Below are 20,797 nucleotides of genomic sequence, written 5' to 3'. Positions count from 1 at the left end.
CAGAGTTCAGGAATATTCCATTATCCCATTGTTTTGCAAATCTATGTACACTACAAACTGTATGATTGAATCGGTTCTGATAATCGCTGTTTTACCAACCTGACAGCTTATCATTCTAAATAGGAAACCTTCATTGTGTTTGGAAATATAAAAAAATTCCAATTACCAGCAAGAATAAGTCCTTGCATTTAAAGAGCAGCTGTCATTTAAAATCCATCATGGCAATGCCTGTTAGCGGGCATCCACTCTTACCTGCTGCCACCACGTTCCCTTTACCTTGTTGCATCACCAGCCATCCCATTAAAGCAGAGGTCTCCAAACTGCGGCCCGGGGGCCAGATATGGCCCTTTGCTTGCTTTTTCTCGGCTCTTGGGGCACCGGTTCATCCACTGAAACCAACAATGGGACATTTCCCCTGCTAACAACAATGGGACGTAATTCCTCCCAATGACACCAACAACTGGGCCCACCAACACCAGTCAAGGGGCACAATTCCTCACAAGGACACCAACAAATAGGTCCAATGACACCAATGATGGAGCACAATTCCTCCCACTGACAGCAATGGGGTACACTTTTTCCCCACTTGCACAAATAATGGGACACTGACAACAATGGACCACAATTTCTCCCAATGACACCAACAGTTGGGCCCACTAACACCAACGATGGGACACAATTCCTCCCAATCACCCTGATAATTGGACCCAATGACACCAACAATTTGGCCCAATGATGGGGGCATGAATCCTCCCAATGACACCAATGATTGGGCACAATTTCTCACACAAAAGATGGGGCATTGTCTCCCCCCCACCCTGGTTTCGGGATCTTTTCTATTTACAATGGCCACAGTGCGGCCCCCCTAAAGACCGAAGAACAGTAAGCTGGCCCCCTGTTTAGTATGTTTGGAGACCCCTACATTAAAGTGAATGGGACTGTCGGTGAGTCAACAGCGGGTGAGAGGATCCGCCACTGCGGGACAGAGGACAGTTGCTCTTTAAAAATGATTTAAAATCCAGTTGATTTCAAGCAAGCTTTTTTACTAGTGATTTAAATCATGATTTTAATCCAGCCTGATATTAAAGTGGTTGTAAAGGTACAATTATTTTTCCTAAATAGCTTCCTTTACCTTAGTGCAGTCCTCCTTCACTTACCTCATCCTTCCATTTTGCCTTTAAATGTCCTTATTTCTTCTGAGAAATCCTCACTTCCTGTTCTTCTGTCTGTAACTACACGCAGTAATGCAAGGCTTTCTCCCTGGTGTGGAGTGTCATGCTCGCCCCCTTCCTTGGACTACAAGAGAGTCAGGACGCCCTCTAACACACAGCTCCTTTATCTGCAACGCAGAGAGCGTCCCGACTCTCCTGCAGTCCAAGGGAGGGGGCGAGCACAACACTCCACACCAGGGAGAAAGCCTCACATTACTGTGTGGAGTTACAGACAGAAGAACAGGAAGTGAGAATTTCTCGGCAAAATAGAAGGAAGAGGTAAGTGAAGGAGGACTGGAAGAAAGCTATTAAGAAAAAAAAAAAAAAGTGTAACTTTGCATCCCCTTTAACACCAAAGAACTGGAAAAAGGATTCTTGTAAAGGCCACCATGTTCATACTAGAAGTGCAACAACCGCCTGTACCTCATTTTATGGTCGGGGGCTACAGCTTACTACCGGAGATGAGCGCCCCTCTCCAAACTTTGTAGCACACCCCTCTAGGGAACCCTGCACATCCAACGACACCCTCTAATCTGTATTTATACAGCCTTAGATTACCCTACGGACTGAAACACATGCAAACAAGGGATGCTCACTTCCTTATCCATTACCCCAGGTTGCAAAAAAAGGATATACAGTTTATGGCAAAAACCATAATCCCTCCAGCACTATAGCGTACAGCTCAAAAGTAAATTCACCCGCTTACCATGGCTAAGCTGATGTCCTCTTCCAAAAAAATGCAGCCTGCATCTCGATCATGACTGCATCTTATGAGAGAGGTGCTGATAGCAGCCAAAATGTGCCACTAGAGCGCCCTAAGGTTTCATGTACACACTGCCTACATTTATGAGGCTGCGATTTTGCATTTTCCCACGGCTGGAGGTAAAAACTTTCCTATCCTGAATGCGATTCTTCCGCATTCAGGAGAGGGCAGTTGAAGCTCACCCAACAGTAGCAGCTCCTAAAGTCTGCTAAAAGCCTATGTGTACATGGACACAGGCTTTTACGGAGTTGTGTTTAGGAGCTTTGGCAAACGATAAAAATGTCGAAAGCTCCTAAACTCAAGTTTAGGAGCTGCTAGTGTACATGAAGCCTTACAGGTTACTGAATAAAAGGGAGGAAGATTGTAGCGCTGTATGACCCATCACCTGACAACCTCCCCATGCCCCTCCGCCTTCAGAACCACTGGCCCGCTGACTGATGTTGGCAAGCATACGACTCCATACTGTATTAAAGAGAAGCGAGTCACCCGAGTTCCTCGCCTTCATTTGGACCACTTTCCTCCCACCCCAAAGCAGATTTACTGCTACAGGGCGCACGTGCTGCTTCTGTTGCGATTCCTCACAGCAGAAGCCGATCAGCAGGAGTCTGTGAATGGATGTCTGCTGGCACACAGAGCGCATCTCTACCTATCTTAAAACAAGGCAGAGCTCCGTTCTTACAAGGGATGAATTTTCTTTCCCTGCAACACACCCAACTGGCTAGTCACACATTTAACCCTTAGATCACCCAGATGTTTAACCCTGTCTCTGCCAGTGCATATTTTTAGCACTGATCACTGTATTAGTGTTAATGGTTCCCGCAAACACTCAAAGGTTTCAGTGTACGATTGTCCACCGCACTCCCACTATAAGACGCTGATCACCGCCATTACTAGTATAAAAATAATTAAAAAGTCCAGTACATATCTCATAGTTTGTAGACGCTATAACTTTTGCACAAACCGATCAATATATGAAGATTGAGATTTTTTTCTACCAAAGACATAGCAGAATACATATTGACTGAGCCCTTTCACACTGCCAGTGCCCGAAAAACGCTGATAAAGCACTGCTAAAACTAGAGGCGCTTTACAGGCATTATTCGAGCGCTAGCGGGGCTCTTTTAACCCCCGCTAGTGGCCAAATAAAGGCTTAAAAGCGCCAACAGGAGTGCCGCTGCCAAGGCGCTTCCCATTGACTTCAATGGGAAGGGGCGCTTTAGGAGCAGTGTATTCACCGCTGCAAAGAAGCTGCTTCCAATACCAGTGCTTTTTTTTTTTTTTAGCACTAAAGCGCCTGAACGCCTCAGTGTATCAGGGGTCTAAAACATTTTACTTTGAATTTATTTTTATTTTTTTATTGGATTTGTTTGATAGCCAGGTACTTTTCTGCACTTGCTAAAAATGTAATTAGCCTAAAAGTAAACATATGCAAACCCTACATGAAAGGGCTGGTGCCAAATTGGAGCCAGCCCCTCAGCATCTATCAAAAAACAGAAATATCCATTGTAGAACGGCCCCTTTAAGAACATACAGTACAAAAAACAAACACAAAACTGAAAAAGATTTAGACAAAGGGTAGATATATAAAATAAAAATAAATAAAAAAAGGAAGACGAAAACTGAGCACGTTACCTCCGTCATCAAGCGGTCTTTTTGGGATGCCATAACCGTACACCGTTGGGTCCACAAGAGATCCTGCATTATTCAAGTGCGGGATTCCGTCAATTTTAGCAGCAATCTGTAAGACAAGAAATGGGAGAAGGCATTGGCCCCAGACTCTGCAGCATTCCGGAGTGGAGTTACATTCAGACGTTTTGGCTAAAGTGGATGAACAGGCGAAGGTAACTTCCTGTGTGTGACAGCTGGTGACACGGACAGGCGTGCACAGCCGAGATCGAACAGGTGCAACGGTTCAGCTTATCTCCAACATGGAATAGTCAATGACTCTACAACAGCTGGTCATTTTATTGCTGGGGTGAGGAGTGAATTCTGACAACAGAGAGGCGTTCTATGTACAGTTTTCTTTATGGTGCGATGCTAGAATAATAACTGCGTGCATACAGGTAGATAAAAGTCAATGTGACACTTGGGGATCTAAGCAACACTAGTCTGCTCTCGTTAATCTGTGTGACCTTCACAATAGACACGCGGTGTGCTCACCAAAAGGGAACACACACTAAGATCATAGAGAAATCTCACAGGATATACATGTTTGGAAAAGGATTTTGTCTAGAGTGAAAGATCATGTAAGAAATATAGGAGAAGGAGAATATTTATTAAAGTGTCTAAAGCAAGAGATGTCCTGGACAACAGTAAATAGATTATTCCCTTTCACTCACTTCAGTATGGGAGAGTGAAAGGGAAGTTATTATTGGCTGGTATAGGTCATTAGTTCAAAACCCACGACTAAAGGTTTTTTTGTTTTTTTAAATCCCACTTTTCCACCAGAAGAGATCTCCATTGGGAGCTTTCCCGTCTATACACACACACACACACACACACACACACACACACACGTTCAAGCATAAGATTTTGGATTGTCCCTCACTTTTTGTCCGGGTGACATTGGCACTGAGTGAAAGTGAACGGAAGGGGACATCAGCAGAAAAAAATAAAAAATCTGATCGTTTTAACTTTTTATCGCATCCAAAATTAGAAAAATGTTTTGGCTAGGTAGGAACAATCCACCAAAACGGTCTCATGCCCCGTACACACGATCGGACCTTTGTCCGACCAAAAATCACATCGGAGTAAAAGAGAACATGTTCTCCATCTAAATTCCTCAGAATTCCCAATGGGGCATACACACGGTCAGAATTCCCAATGGGGCATACACACGGTCAGAATTCCCAACGGGGCATACACACGGTCAGAATTCCCAACGGGGCACACACACGGTCAGAATTCCCAACGGGGCATACACACACACGGTCAGAATTCCCAATGGGGCATACACACACGGTCAGAATTCCCAATGGGGCATACACACACGGTCAGAATTCCCAACGGGGCATACACACGGTCAGAATTCCCAACGGGGCATACACACGCGGTCAGAATTCCCAACGGGGCATACACACGGTCAGAATTTCCAACGGGGCATACACACGGTCAGAATTTCCAACGGGGCATACACACGGTCAGAATTCCCAACGGGGCATACACACGGTCAGAATTCCCAACGGGGCATACACACGGTCAGAATTCCCAACGGGGCATACACACGGTCAGAATTCCCAACGGGGCATACACACGGTCAGAATTTCCAACGGGGCATACACACGGTCAGAATTTCCAACGGGGCATACACACGGTCAGAATTTCCAACGGGGCATACACACGGTCAGAATTTCCAATGGAAAAAGTCAGTTGGACTCGGAATTTCCGATCGTGTGTACAGGGGAATTAGATGCTTCCACCTTCAGTGGCGAGACAACCCCACCAGAAGCAGCAACTTCCATAAGGCCCGATTCAGACCTATGAAGTTTTAGAGCTTTTTGCAGATTTGCACTACAGAACGTGTTACATAGGAAACCATGGTGAATGGACTGTAGTGCAAATCTGCAAAATGCACGAATCCATCCTAACTGAAGAATGAAGACGAGCGCTCGCACAATGGCTTATTGTAAACGCTGTTTCTCCTGACAGGAGGAAATCAGCGTTAAGAACGCACCCAAGCCCTGATTTTTCAAACACGTTTAGGCGAGTTTTTAATTGGCCAGAATTTTACATTTATTCTGACCATTTTAATGAATAAATGATCAAGCTAGCGCTTTGGCCCATTAAGAAAAATCTCCCTAAAGGTGCACAGATAATACTAAAAACATGACAGCAATGGCAATCCCTTACAAATCCAAACTAGAAAGCCAGAAAACTTTGAGACGAGGCCACCAAGGGCAGGGCCACCATTTTTAACCTAAAGCCAGGTGTCCACAGATCAAAACGTAGCCGTTCAACAGGAACCAGACAAGATCTGATGTGTGTGTGGTCCTCCCTGTTTGACAGAAGACATTCTAAAGGGCTGCCTATCCTGACACTTTATTCCCTAGAACACTGCAAGTGCAGCAGCCGATGAATAATGATATAGTCACTACCATTCACTTTACACACTTCAGACACAAACAGCTGTTTCTTCAGAATACCAAAAGGTAGGAATCGGCAACAAAGTTTGTTAAAAACCTTGCAGTGTAAATAGATCACCCAGAGCGGAAACAAAAGAGGAGTTACTCTTTAAAACACTCACGCCCCTCATATCTATAATAAAAGAAATGCTGGTAGCCGTTCCTATAATGTGACAGCTGTGTCATAGTGCAAGCAGATTGGACTTCAACCTCTGCAAAGACTTACAACTAACTCGCAGCTCCGAGGTACTGCACATAAAACTACAGAATATATCATACAGAGACAGGAGGAGTCTACTTTGGTTTGTCATAGCCAGCATATTCTCATCATTTAGGGAAAGGCTGGTAGATGGATAAGCCCAAGAAAGGATAAATGATACTTATATGTCCCAATTCCCCTTGTAAGCCGCTTTCACAGTCTTTCAAGCACTTTCCGGTTAAAAAGCTCAAGAAAGATGCTTCCCTTTAAAATCAATGAATGTGTTCACACTAGGGGGCAGGGCCATTTTAGTTATTAAAAAAAAAAAAAAGTAAAGCGCCTGTTCTCAGGTGATACACGGATATTTAACAAATCATCCTCCAAGTTATACCTGTTTATCTGCAGCAGTCTTCCCCTTACATGCATTCAAAGTGCAGAATTTACACAGGATCTCTCGGCTCTGAAAAGCAGGTGGTGGGGAGCTGAGGTCCGAGAGCCGATTGGAGGGAAGGGACACACCAGCCAGGAACAGAGCTGAGACTGTCAATCAGCTGGAGGTCCCTTCCCTGTCACCATTTTTCTCTTGGTGTCAGGAAAACTGTTCAGAAGTGACTTGTGCAGACAGCAGAGGAAGGATGCAGCAGACAGAAAGAACACTTTGTACAGTATTTCATATCTGAGGTTTACAACCATTAAAGTGGGAGTTCCACCCAAAAACTTCCGCATTTAGACCCCTTTCACACTGAGCCGTCCAAAGCGTCGGCGGTAAAACTCCGCTATTTTTACCCCCGACGCTATGGGCGGATTTGTGGCGCATTTCAGCCGCTAGCGGGGCAGTTTTACCCCCCACGCAAAAGCGGACAAGAAAGCTCCCACTCCCTCCTGGGGCTCCAGAAGGAAGTACACCACTCCCTCCGTGCAATCTTCTGGGACACCTCCCAGAAGATTGCCCGGCCATTAACAGTGCGACTCACGCATGCGCAGTGCATGCCCGGCGCCCACAGTAATGCCACCAGCACCGAAGAGAGGAGGGGGGAGAAAAGCAGGGCTTTGTTTGCCCACATTGTTGGACAGGGGAGTGCGATTATTAAAAAAGTCAGCAGCTACACTTTGTAGCTGCTGACTTATCTGGGTGGAACTCCACTTTAAATAAAACTTTGCCAATGCTGGTGCTACTTACCTAGATAGCTGTTATAGGCTTTCTGGTCCCAAGTACAGAGATTCACAGAGGATCACAAAAGGAGATGCCTCAATAGAATTACATTAAAGCTGCCTCTTCCCGTCACTGAATGTTTCAGAAGCTTTGGTAAAGCTTTGGTTTAAAAGAAATGTATATTTGTAATAATATTTTTTTTTTCTTTTTTTTTTAGAGCAAGGAATGGTTAAAACCCATCAGGCGGTATTTGGCCATTTGCCATGGGGGTGAAATGAGAATCCCCAAAGTGAGTAGAAAATCTTCTCTTAGACAGTTGTCACAGTGACAACAGTAACATTTTCCATTTCCCATCCAGTGGTCACCAGGATAAGTCACAAGTTTTTTCTCACTTTCATATTGGCTTATGTGTTAATGTAAAGGACTAGTACATGCCATTAATCTATATCGTCAAGAATGCCATTGCAATTAAAAAAAAAAAAAAAAAAAAAAAAAATTGTAGGCAAATATTGTATACTGAAATATTTGCTTTTTTCTACCCATTCTCCAATCTGTACCCTATTTATATGAACACACTAATATAAATGAATCAAAGCGGCAACCGAGTACCACAAACACTGCTTAATTAATTAAATTTTTAGAATTCAAAAGCAAACTCCCCCAACCATCCATGTCTCAATGCTTTATTTTGTTAAGAAATCACTTTGTAAAAACACTCCCTTTTCTGTTTGTGGCCATCTTGAGTAAGGGCAGATTGTTGCCCTAACTCAAGATAGCCACTCATCTTGAGTAAGGGCAGAAAGTTACTAATTTACTTTCTGTAATCCATCAGCCCTTCCCTCAGCATGCAGATAGGATGTTGTGCTTAGCTTAAAAAAAAAACCTTCTCCTCTCCTGAAGACCCCTGGGCTGCATGATATCATTTGCCTAGGCCTGGAAACCAGGAAGTAAATTAAGAAATTTAAAAAAAATAAAAAAAAATCTCAAATGATATACTTTCCTATTTAGTAATGCCTGAGAGTAAAGTTCCTATTTAGGTTTACTTAAATGACTATATTATGTATAATCCAAACAGTTTTAATAGATAGGGAAAGGATTAGAACTTCTGTATATTTTTTGTTGCCGTCAGGACAAGTGTGCAGAAAATGCCTACAAAACTGTCAAAGGCAGGCCTAAAAAAAATTAAAAAAAAATATTTTAGCTGGAAATCTATTGTTGCATGCTGCATTGAGAAAGTCACTAAAAATGTAACCTTAAAATATTGACATAGAGGCTCTTTCAGGGCACTTTGCAAGCACTATTTCTAGCGCTATAGCGGCTGCAAAACGCCTCCGTGTGAAAGCAGCCTTAGTAACCCTGCCAGTCAGTGAAGTCCACCTAATGCAGCTTCCTGTGATGATAGGATGACAATGCTGCTGCACTGCTCATATATTCAGTACAGCAAGTAGACAGGGTGGATAGACATCAAATGATTTTAATTAGATTTTTATCAAATTTATTTTAATAAAATGCTTTTGGAGTAAAAAAAATAAATAAATATCAAAATTATTAATGTATCTTAAAAAGAAAAGTAGTGTTTAGTTTATTCAGCATGAAATGGAGCTTAGTTATGTAGCAAAATGCTTTAAATTCTGCAATTTTTACATTTTTGGTAAACTAAGGGGGTCAGGAAGCAGAGATAACATGCACTGCATTAATTCACTCAATTTCACAGTAACCATGAGATAAAACAAAGTTCAGGAATATTCCTTTATCCCATTGGGGGTTATTTACGAAAGGCAAATGCACTTTGCACTACAAGTGCAAAGAGCACTTGAAAGTGCAGTCGCTGTAGAATCGAGGGGGGCAGGCAAGGGGTGGAAAAAAAAACGCATTTTAGCTTGAACATGATTGGATGATAAAATCAGCAGAGCTTCCCCTCATTTCAGATCTACCCCTCAGATGTACAGCGACTGCACTTCCAAGTGCACTTTCAGTGCAATTTCAAGTGCACTTTGCGCCTTGTAGTTTGCACTTGTAGTGCAAAGTTGATTTGCCTTTTGTAAATAACCCCCATAGTTTTGCAAATCTATGTACACTACAATCTGTATGACCGAATCGGTTCCGATATCGCTGCTCTACTAACCCAACTACTACCAATTCTAAATAGGAAACTTTAATATTGTTTGCAAATATTAAAAGATACCAACTACCAGCAAGTCCTTACATTTAAAGAGCACCTGTCATTTCACATCCATCATGGCAATGCCTGTTAGCGGGCATCCACTCACCAGCTGCCGCCACGTCCCTCACCTTGTGTCACTGCCGCATCACCAGCCGTCCCATTAAAGGGAATGGGACTGTCGGTGTGTCAATGGCGGGTCAAAAGGAGGAGCGTCTGCAGGACAGAAATGACAGTTGCCCTTTAAAAATTATGATTTAAATCAAGCCTTTTTTCTAGCGATTTTAAAACAAATCCACCCTTTCTAAATCCCTGAAAGTGTGAAGGTAATATGTCACATTTTATATGCGGTATGTTATAAAATAAAAGTCTTGCTTTGATGCGCTTTCATCAAATATGTTATATGGAGTTCACAACCCTAAAACGCATGCAGAGCACCCGAAAAAAAAACAATATGAACCGGTTCTTACATCTGTCACAAGACAAAGTTTTTTTTTTTTGGGGGGGGGGGCGAAGACTCCACAAGAAAACACACACGGCTGGCAGTTGAACCATATTATACACAATTCTTTAGAAGTAGTATTAGTAGTTTTGTTAGTAGGCCACTACTACCAAGATGAAATAATTTTCCTATTCTGATTCAATTTCACTACCTTTAGCAGCCCTCTATTCCAGGTGATAACTATGCCGATTTGGTCATAGGAAGCCCACTATGACAAATTAAGAGTCCTGCAAAACCTGGTCGTCAGTAAAAATAAAACCCCATTAAATGGAACTCCGCTGCCGCGTTTCCCAGAGCTTTTTGTGAAGTTTGGGTCAAGAAAAGTCAACAAATCCAGGCATTATCTGTGTTTTCCTGCTAGCAGCTCTAGTAAGGGAGTATGGGGCTGGGTAAGATTACAAACATCTGTGACATTCAGGGGCACTGAAATTACAACAAAGCCGCATGAGAAAAATAGATATGCTATCAGTTTCTGCTCAGTTGGGGGAACCCAATGCTGAATTGCTGATTTTAGCAAAGAAAACAAAGTGCATTCAGTTTGCATCCTACGACTGATAACCTAGAGGTGAACCAAGCACCCTACTGTACCCCCCAATATACTACACATCTCCCGTCATAAGGGAATGGAAATGTCTCAATTCACTGCAAGAATGTCTCTAGTTTTAGATCCCCTGTCAGGTATTTATTGATTCCTATCTTGGAGATTCATCCTGTTTCCACTAGTGACCCATTGTTATCAAACAGAAAGAGAACTTGAAATGTTACAACTGTCAGATTCCCTCGCCTAGTCTGACCAAAACTGGTTATAAATGGAGACAATGAACTGGATTATGCAGTGAAGTCACAACAAACTGCATACTTGTAAGGCTCCATTCACATCTAGGCGGACGAAATCGCGGCGTTTTGTCGCCGCAAATCGCGGTACAAATAGCGGCGTTTTGTACCGCGATTTGCGGCGACAAAACGCCGGTATTGTCCGCCTAGATGTGCCCCAGATTGACCCCCTCTATAGAGATGCTTCCCATCTCCTAGCCAAACGCCGAAAGACGCCTGAAAAAAAGGTCCGGGACCTTTTTGCAGGCGTCAGGCGTGGAGATGTGAACCATCTCCATAGAGGGAAATGTGTTTCCAGCCCTCTGGCGGCAGCGACGTAGCGCTACAGGCGTAAAAACGCCTAGATGTGAATGGGGGCTTACAGGTCAGCGGTAATGTAGGGAAGCTGCAAATATCTAAAATTCACTACAATATGAAGGAGCAACCCAGAAAAAAAAAATTTAAAACCACTTTAAAAAGGTAAACAACAATATCTAAATATAAGTATAAGTATAGCCATTATTTTATTTAGTTAAAAGGACTAAAACCCTTGCCGGGTTTTTATGGCCCGTGTTCCCTCGCTGTTTATCCCAGTGTCATTGAGACAAAGTGAGTGGGAACCCAACATTTTAAGTTTAAAATGGAATCTACAAATGGACTTGTAGATTGCAATAGAGTGTGGTGATCAGCATATACATAATTATTTTTTTTCCTTCCCATCAAGGTGGACTTTGCCTTTAATGTCACACCGCAGATATCTAGCTATGAGGCTGCAGGCACAGGAATGCCTAGGTACTCGCATCATACCAAGACACGCCCTGCCATTTTAAAGACAAAAGGTAGATTTCAGGGTACAATAAACACTTTTTATCCATAACGTATACAGCTATCAAGAAAGGCTGTGTCATGTTACAGTTGGACCTTAGGTCTGAAAGGACGATGACTTGATCTTAGGATGAAGTCCATGCACCATGTGCAGCCCAAACCTAGGATCCAAGGTCATTTATTATTGCTTTCACCTAGCGCAGATTCCCCTATGCCATTTCCCTTCCTTATACCAATTTACCAAAGACCGATTTGAAGATCGGCACTCTTAGGAAATCTTTTAAGCCAGGTCAGTTGTACGTCAAACTAATATACAAATCCAAAAGGCAGGCTAGTCTGTCCAGTTGGGCCCAAGAGCCAGTAAACAGCCATTGAACTGCCCAGTTTCTTCATAAATAGATTTCCATTACTTTTTAGAAATCTCAAGACTTTATATAACAGTTTTAAACCATGAATGTCTAAACACTACAAACAAAATACAATGATAAAGAAAGACAATCCAGCCAGTGTTTGAAGACGTAGGAATTGTCACAGGACATTGAATGCCTACAAGGGTCTAGGACATGGTTTCTCAGCCAGGGTTCTAGAGAAAACTTTTGAGGAACCCTAGGATTCCAAAGGGTTTCCTGGGCAATGAAGAGTTTTTATTTCCCAGTAACCACTGATGTCAATTATCTCTTTACCTCTCAATGTTCCAACTGTTCAATAATATAAAGCCTAGTACACACTGCTAGTTTTTTTTCCATTCAACCCAGTAGGCTGAACGAAAAAAAAAACTGACAGCTCAGGTTGGAACCGCTGTACTAACTATCCAATGTTAGTACCATGATCTCTCCTGTTCTATTGTGTTCTGACAGGGGGGGACAGCCCTCTACCAGAAAACCTTTTGGTCAGCAGACCCTTTTCAGCCATGTCCCTTCAATAGAAGTTGACCAAATGGCCAGCTGCTGTTGGACCAGCTACAGTACAGACGGCCCAAATGTCTACCAGTTTCTATTGAACTGGCCGATGGCGCCGGACATTTGGCCCATGTGTACAGGGCTTAAAGTGGCTGTAAACCCGATCGTGGTGCACCCAAATTTCGGCTGACGAAAACTGTTTTTAGGCATCGGCAGAAAGAAAAACAAATGCAGATAATGGATCGCCGATACAGGAGCGGAGTCTGCTCCAGGTGTCGCCCATTGCGGGGGTGTCATCCTGGGGCACCCCAGTCCTCCAGGGTGGCAATGTCCTGCCTCCTGTGATAGATGGCACACTGATCTAATGGCGGGACATTGAATCAGTGTGAAGTGATCACAGGAGGCAGGACATTTTTACTGCGGCCGGGAAATTCAAATCCAGCTCCGTGACACGGAGATTGCCGCTCTGATCTGGGCAACGGCGAGGCTACATCTGACAGGCACTGCTGGCAAGGCTGCATTGATCTCTTGTATAGTGTCTGCAGTCTCTGATCATCTCCTTTCTTTCTGGGCCAGTAGGAACAACACTAGGGCCGAAACAACTAATCGATTAATCGACAACTAATCGATTATGAAATTAATCGATTACAATTTTCATAATCGATTAATCGGCCAGTAACATAATGGGGTTAAAACTAAAATTAGCCCTTTATAGTACAAAAAAGCAAATCTGTTAATATTACTTTCACTGTCCCACAGTAAAAAAAATTAACCTTTTAGGCCCCATTCACACGGACGGACCATTCAGGTCCGCCTGTCAGTTTTGACGGCCGACCTGAACGCCCGCTCCATGCAGTCCTATGGAGCGTCGGATGTCAGAGGAGACATGTCCGCTGACATCTGACCCTATCCACCAAAATCAGACGTATGGCGATATATCCCCATCCATCCATGGCGGATCGGGTGAGATCTGATGACATGCTGTCCGTTTTCATCAGATCGCTCCATAGGAATCAGCGGCGCTGCACAAGCCCCTCCCCGCTCAGTGAGCAAAGAGGAGCTTGTCATCGGCCAGCTCAGCGGAGATCTGCGGACTGACCTCCCACTGAGCTGGCGGGAGCAGGCGGACTCCGCTGCGACGGAGTCCGCCTTGTGTGAATGGGGCCTTACAGTAGCGATTATTTGCTCTTTTTGTACTTATTGCTTTTTTAACCCCATTATGTTACTAAACATTTGAGGCCTGGGTCACACCTCAGCTCAGTTACATGTTTTCCTATGAGACACGTTCATGATTTATTTTCAGCTGCTGTGTATTTGGAAAGGGCAAGAAGTTCTTAACGCAAAACGGTGCCATTTTTTTTTTTTTGGTTCAATATACTTCAATGGAGAAGCTGCAGAAAAGCACGTAATGTGTAATGTAAAGTAAAAAATATTGTCATTTTTTTTTTCAAAATTGTCGCTCTATTTTTGTTTATAAGCAAAAAATAAAATTAAAAAAAACACAGGGGGTGATCCAATACCACCAAAAAAAAAAAAAGAACGCCAATTTTGTTTGGGAGCCACATCGCACGACCGCGCAATTGTCAGTTAAAGCGACGCAGTGCCGAATCGCAAAAACTGGCCAGGTCCTTTACCTGCATAATGGTCCGGGTATTAAGTGTTTAAAAATGCTTTTTTTTTTTAAAGGCTGTTATCCGATTAATCAAAACAATAATCGGCCAACTAATCGATTATGAAAATAATCGTTGGTTGCAGCCCCAAACACCCCCTAACATTATTGGTAAAAATGCCCCTTTACAGTGATAGTCAAAATGCCACTGTAGTGTCACAGTTTGCTGCCTATCGTAGAATGCTACGGAAGTCACGTGGCGGCCAACTGCGCATGCGCGATGCGTTAAAAACGCAAGTGCGATGCGTTCCAATGGATTTTCGACAGTACACACCAGCGAACCCAGCATTCAGGGCGACGTGGATTTAGAGGAAAGTGGCCAGTCGGCCTCACGTCCTAACTTCGCTCAGGCGGCTCGCTTCGCTCGCTCGGCCTCCTGGCTCTTTTTTTAACATCCTCCAATCCACGGGGATGTTAAGGAAAGAGCCTGGATGCCGACCGAGGTTTCACTGGAGTGCACTGTCGTGAATCCATTGGAACGCATCGCATTTGCTTTTAGAACGCATCGCGCATGTGCAGTTGGCCGCCACGTGACCTCCGGAGCATTCTAGGATAGGCAGCAAACTGTGACAATACACCACCTTTACAGACAACCAAATAGACCATTGGTATCATGCAGCTGGCTCTGCCAAGCGATGATGGTCCTGGGAGGTATGTGATGCGATTAAATGGGAGGAGGTAAGTTTGCTACAGCTTAAAGCGGGGTTCCACCCATGATTTTTTTTTTTTTAAAGTCAGCAGCTACAAACAATGTAGCTGCTTACTCTTAATAAGGACACTTACCTGTCCAAGGTGCCTGTGTAGTCTCCCTTAAAGTGGAACCCCACTTTAAGGAACCCCCGGAGAAAGCTCTGGGGGAACCCTGACTGATTGACTTCTAATATCTCAGGCACCAATGTATCGGTTTTGGTACAGCATATTACATAGTTAGATGGGGTGTGTTTTTTTTTTTTTTTTTTTAACATTCTAATTCAACCAAAAGAAAAAGAAATAGAAAACCTCCATATAAAAAAAATCGTATACGCACAGTTGACCCAGGGAAATGCATAAAAACCCTTGAACTAGCATGATACAAATTTCTCAAGCAGAGGAGAAAAAAAAAAGCACAGTAACAAAAAAAAAAAAAAAAAAAAAGAAGAATAAAAACCATACAAAGTACATAATTCCCTAGCCCATATTTCCTTCGGTAACTTGTGATGAGTTATTCCAGATTGCATGCTTTTGCTTAGGACACTACCTCTGTATTTACACATTATACTACAAGAAGAGTTACAAAGAAAGTAGAAGCAGGTAAGAGAAAGGGGAAAAAGACATTGACATTAAAATATAACTTTATTTGTTAATATGTGACAGCAGGGTCAGTATAACAAACACAGCAGTCCATAACACAAATTAGAAAAGTTATGGAGCCATAAATTCCAGGCAGAAGGACAGTCAGCAGGAGATGAAATGGTTAGTCTAGATCCCAGAGGCAGGCAGCCAGTGGCTTTCAAGATGCTGAGGAACTACAAGGCCCAGTATAGGTAATGGCCAGTTTTTTGGTTGTCCGTTAAGGTAGGATTTGTTGCTACATAACAATATGACATCAAAGGATTCCCTGACATAAAAGAAGAAGGGAAGTAGCGCAAGAAATCCCTTGCAAGTTAGCTTTGAAGAAGAATTGCACTCTTGAGATGTAAAGCAGGAGGGACAGAGTAAACTGTTGGCACTCAATGTCTTTCAAGATGTTGGAGAACAATAAGTCCCAAGCTCCTCAACAGGCCATTCTAGGATTTGTAGAATCCACAACATCTAGACACCACAGGTTGCTCAAACCCACTAAGAAAAAGGATCAGTCCACAAAAAGGCTAGTTCAGAGATGAGGAAGCGGAGATCTTCAGGCAAGTAAGAAGGTAATAGTGGTGATGCTGAAAAAATGTAAGCTCTGCGGGTCAGGCCATAGTCTATTCTACAGCTGGGGAGCCTAAAGTTCCAGCAATGCTGTGATTAGTAGCTCCACATCACAGGCTGCTCAAACCTACTGAACATGTTACTATACATAGAAAGCTCAGCATTCAGGAACAGCAACAACTAAAACATATGGAGGGGAAATCTGGCCAGACACCTGCATGTGTGAACTGTGTACAAGGTTTTCCATTATCATGTCTGAGTGACTACAAAACTATGGAAGAACTCTGCTGAGAAGATGCTGGTTCAGCAAGACAGACACTGTGCGGGAGGAAATGTAAGCTCTGTGGATCAGACACTGTGCGGGAGGAAATGTAAGCTCTGTGGATCAGACACTGTGCGGGAGGAAATGTAAGCTCTGTGGATCAGACACTGTGCGGGAGGAAATGTAAGCTCTGTGGATCAGACACTGTGCGGGAGGAAGTGTAAGCTCTGTGGATCAGACACTGTGCGGGAGGAAATGTAAGCTCTGTGGATCAGACACTGTGCGGGAGGAAATGTAAGCTCTGTGGATCAGACACTGTGCGGGAGGAAATGTAAGCTCTGTGGATCAGACACTGTGCGGGAGGAAATGTAAGCTCTGTGGATCAGACACTGTGCGGAAGGAAGTGTAAGCTCTGTGGATCAGACACTGTGCGGGAGGAAATGTAAGCTCTGTGGATCAGACACTGTGCGGGAGGAAATGTAAGCTCTGTGGATCAGACACTGTGCGGGAGGAAGTGTAAGCTCTGTGGATCAGACACTGTGCGGAAGGAAGTGTAAGCTCTGTGGATCAGACACTGTGCGGGAGGAAATGTAAGCTCTGTGGATCAGACACTGTGCGGGAGGAAATGTAAGCTCTGTGGATCAGACACTGTGCGGAAGGAAGTGTAAGCTCTGTGGATCAGACACTGTGCGGAAGGAAATGTAAGCTCTGTGGATCAGACACTGTGCGGGAGGAAATGTAAGCTCTGTGGATCAGACACTGTGCGGGAGGAAATGTAAGCTCTGTGGATCAGACACTGTGCGGGAGGAAATGTAAGCTCTGTGGATCAGACACTGTGCGGAAGGAAATGTAAGCTCTGTGGATCAGACACTGTGCGGGAGGAAATGTAAGCTCTGTGGATCAGACACTGTGCGGGAGGAAATGTAAGCTCTGTGGATCAGACACTGTGCGGGAGGAAGTGTAAGCTCTGTGGATCAGACACTGTGCGGGAGGAAATGTAAGCTCTGTGGATCAGACACTGTGCGGGAGGAAATGTAAGCTCTGTGGATCAGACACTGTGCGGGAGGAAATGTAAGCTCTGTGGATCAGACACTGTGCGGGAGGAAATGTAAGCTCTGTGGATCAGACACTGTGCGGGAGGAAATGTAAGCTCTGTGGATCAGACACTGTGCGGGAGGAAATGTAAGCTCTGTGGATCAGACACTGTGCGGGAGGAAATGTAAGCTCTGTGGATCAGACACTGTGCGGGAGGAAGTGTAAGCTCTGTGGATCAGACACTGTGCGGAAGGAAATGTAAGCTCTGTGGATCAGACACTGTGCGGGAGGAAATGTAAGCTCTGTGGATCAGACACTGTGCGGGAGGAAATGTAAGCTCTGTGGATCAGACACTGTGCGGAAGGAAGTGTAAGCTCTGTGGATCAGACACTGTGCGGAAGGAAGTGTAAGCTCTGTGGATCAGACACTGTGCGGAAGGAAATGTAAGCTCTGTGGATCAGACAATGGTTATGTGGTAGGAAGGATAAGCTTTTGGGGGTCAGATATAGGTTGAAGAAGATAAAACGTTAAGCTCAGTGGGAAAGAGATACCTACAGGGCAGACACTGGTTGTGGAAACTGAGTGTTAGCTCTGGGGTTCACACGCAAGTTGCGTGAGGTAGTGTGATAGTTTTGTGGCTCCATCACTTACTGGCTGAGATAGAAAGGAAGTGTTGGGTTTCAATGACAGGCAGAGTGAGAGAATGTTGTTGTGAGGTTCAGACACCGAGTGAGTAAGATGAGGTTCTAGCTCTGCAGGCGACATCATTGTAGGGGGTGGGGAGAGTTCTGACATCAGATGGATGAAGGAGAAAACTCTGTACACCTCACACTGCTTGTGAGTAGATAACATGAGTTGTGGGGGAATAAGGGGGGGGGGGGTGTAAAAAAATGTTAGCTCTCTGGGTCAGGCATTGGCTGGAGTGGATGAAGTGTTATCTGTGTGGGTCAGACATGTGCTGATGGAGATGAATTGTTAGCTGTGGGTCAGATATTGGTTGGAGAGGATGAAGTGTTAGCTCTGTGGGTCAGATATTGGTTGGAAAGGATGAAGTGTTAGCTCTGTGGGTCAGACATGTGCCGATGAAGTGTTAGCTCTGTGGGTCAGACATGTGCCGGTGAAGTGTTAGCTCTGTGGGTCAGACATGTGCCGGTGAAGTGTTAGCTCTGTGGGTCAGACATGTGCCGGTGAAGTGTTAGCTCTGTGGGTCAGACATGTGCCGGTGAAGTGTTAGCTCTGTGGGTCAGACATGTGCCGGTGAAGTGTTAGCTCTGTGGGTCAGACATGTGCCGGTGAAGTGTTAGCCCTGTGGGTCAGACATGTGCCGGTGAAGTGTTAGCTCTGTGGGTCAGACATGTGCCGGTGAAGTGTTAGCCCTGTGGGTCAGACATGTGCCGGTGAAGTGTTAGCCATGTGGGTCAGACATGTGCCGGTGAAGTGTTAGCCATGTGGGTCAGACATGTGCCGGTGAAGTGTTAGCCATGTGGGTCAGACATGTGCCGGTGAAGTGTTAGCCATGTGGGTCAGACATGTGCCGATGAAATGTTAGCTCTGTGGGTCAGACATGTGCTGATGAAATGTTAGCTCTGTGGGTCAGACATGTGCTGATGAAATGTTAGCTCTGTGGGTCAGACATGTGCTGATGAAATGTTAGCTCTGTGGGTCAGACATGTGCTGATGAAATGTTAGCTCTGTGGGTCAGACATGTGCTGGTGAAATGTTAGCTCTGTGGGTCAGACATGTGCTGGTGAAATGTTAGCTCTGTGGGTCAGACATGTGCTGATGGAATGTTAGCTCTGTGGGTCAGACATGTGCTGATGAAATGTTAGCTCTGTGGGTCAGACATGTGCTGATGAAATGTTAGCTCTGTGGGTCAGACATGTGCTGATGAAATGTTAGCTCTGTGGGTCAGACATGTGCTGGTGAAATGTTAGCTCTGTGGGTCAGACATGTGCTGGTGAAATGTTAGCTCTGTGGGTCAGACATGTGCTGATGAAATGTTAGCTCTGTGGGTCAGACATGTGCCGGTGAAGTGTTAGCTCTGTGGGTCAGACATGTGCTGATGAAATGTTAGCTCTGTGGGTCAGACATGTGCCGGTGAAGTGTTAGCTCTGTGGGTCAGACATGTGCTGATGGAATGTTAGCTCTGTGGGTCAGACATGTGCTGGTGAAATGTTAGCTCTGTGGGTCAGACATGTGCTGGTGAAATGTTAGCTCTGTGGGTCAGACATGTGCTGGTGAAATGTTAGCTCTGTGGGTCAGAGGAGGTGCTGAGTGTGGAAAGGCGTGGGTCAGGGCCTAGGACGAGGCCTCCGGCCTATTAGTCCTCCAGCATCCCCGGGCTGTCTCTATTTCCCCTCCCCGCCGTGTGGCCCAGGAATCCCTCCCCTCCTCCCACTCTCTCAGGCTGAGCTGCGGCCTGCTCCCCTCCCGGACACGGCCGGCCTCACCTGCCGGACCCGGTGGTGCAGCGCGTCCGCGAATCCCTCTGACTTGATCCCCACGGGAGCCGCGCTCTGTCCCGGCACCAGCTCCGCCATGGCACCCGCCACCCACAGGAGGAGGCCGCCGCTTTCACCACCGACCTCACTCACTGCGCCCGGGGACCCAGAACCGGAAGCTCAGGCCGATACAGCGACAATTACTTCCGCCGGAAGAGGGGTGACCCAAATCTAGCAAGGCATAGAGCGGTCCTAGGATGACGTCTGTCCGAGTCAGAGCGAGGCTGCAGCGGAAGTCCCTGATCCAGACATGTGTTATGTGTGAGTCTGAGCCGCGCTCTGAGTATTCTAGAGGAGGGGGCGAATAACCTCCCTCCCTGGGATTGGGGGAGGGGTCCTCCTCCTCAGTACTGGTGTGTGCAGCACCTCATACTGTGTACACATCACATGATCACCTCCCACCCCAGGGAGACAGGCCTGCCACGTGGACCACCCTGCCCCCTCACTGACCTACTACTATATATTTATATATATACTTCCCTGATATCACAACTCCTGTACTAATGACCCAGTCAGGGACATGGAAGCCCTGGTTTACACCTACAGGTGGGACCAAGCACAAGTGCGTTTCCACACATTTTATGCGTATTTCTGCGCTTAAAGCGGGAGTTCACTCGAAAAAAAATGTTTTACATTCGATTGATGCTCATTTTGTGAAGGGGAATCGGGTTTTTTTTTTTTTAAATCGAAGCAGTACTTACCGTTTTAGAGATGGATCTTCTCCGCCGCTTCCAGGTATGGTCTTCGGGACTGGGCGTTCCTATTTGATTGACAGGCTTCCGACGGTCGCATA

At 45.0% G+C, this 20,797-nt stretch overlaps 1 protein-coding gene across 3 annotated transcripts in view; it reads right to left on the bottom strand.

The window, feature by feature from the left end:
- The window catches only part of FUBP3 (far upstream element binding protein 3), a 106,280-nt gene extending 86,130 nt beyond the window's left edge, over positions 1 to 20,150 (bottom strand). For 2 of the 3 annotated variants that reach the window (XM_040324654.1, XM_040324655.1), the window contains exons 1-2: positions 19,954 to 20,149; positions 3,607 to 3,712 (exon numbers count right to left, since the gene is read on the bottom strand). In XM_040324654.1, coding sequence (XP_040180588.1) covers positions 3,607 to 3,712; positions 19,954 to 20,043 — 196 coding nt within the window. In that variant the 5' untranslated portion in view covers positions 20,044 to 20,149. Of the gene's footprint in view, positions 1 to 3,606; positions 3,713 to 19,953 lie in introns of all 3 variants that reach the window. The other variant, XM_040324656.1, reaches the window with a different exon arrangement.
- Between the last annotated feature and the right edge of the window lie 647 nt (positions 20,151 to 20,797).

The sequence above is a fragment of the Rana temporaria genome, chromosome 9 (assembly GCF_905171775.1).
Source record: "Rana temporaria chromosome 9, aRanTem1.1, whole genome shotgun sequence".
NCBI classification, from domain to species: Eukaryota; Metazoa; Chordata; class Amphibia; order Anura; family Ranidae; genus Rana; species Rana temporaria.
Note: the sequence above shows the minus strand (reverse complement) of the source record. Positions and strands in the feature narration are given on the sequence as shown.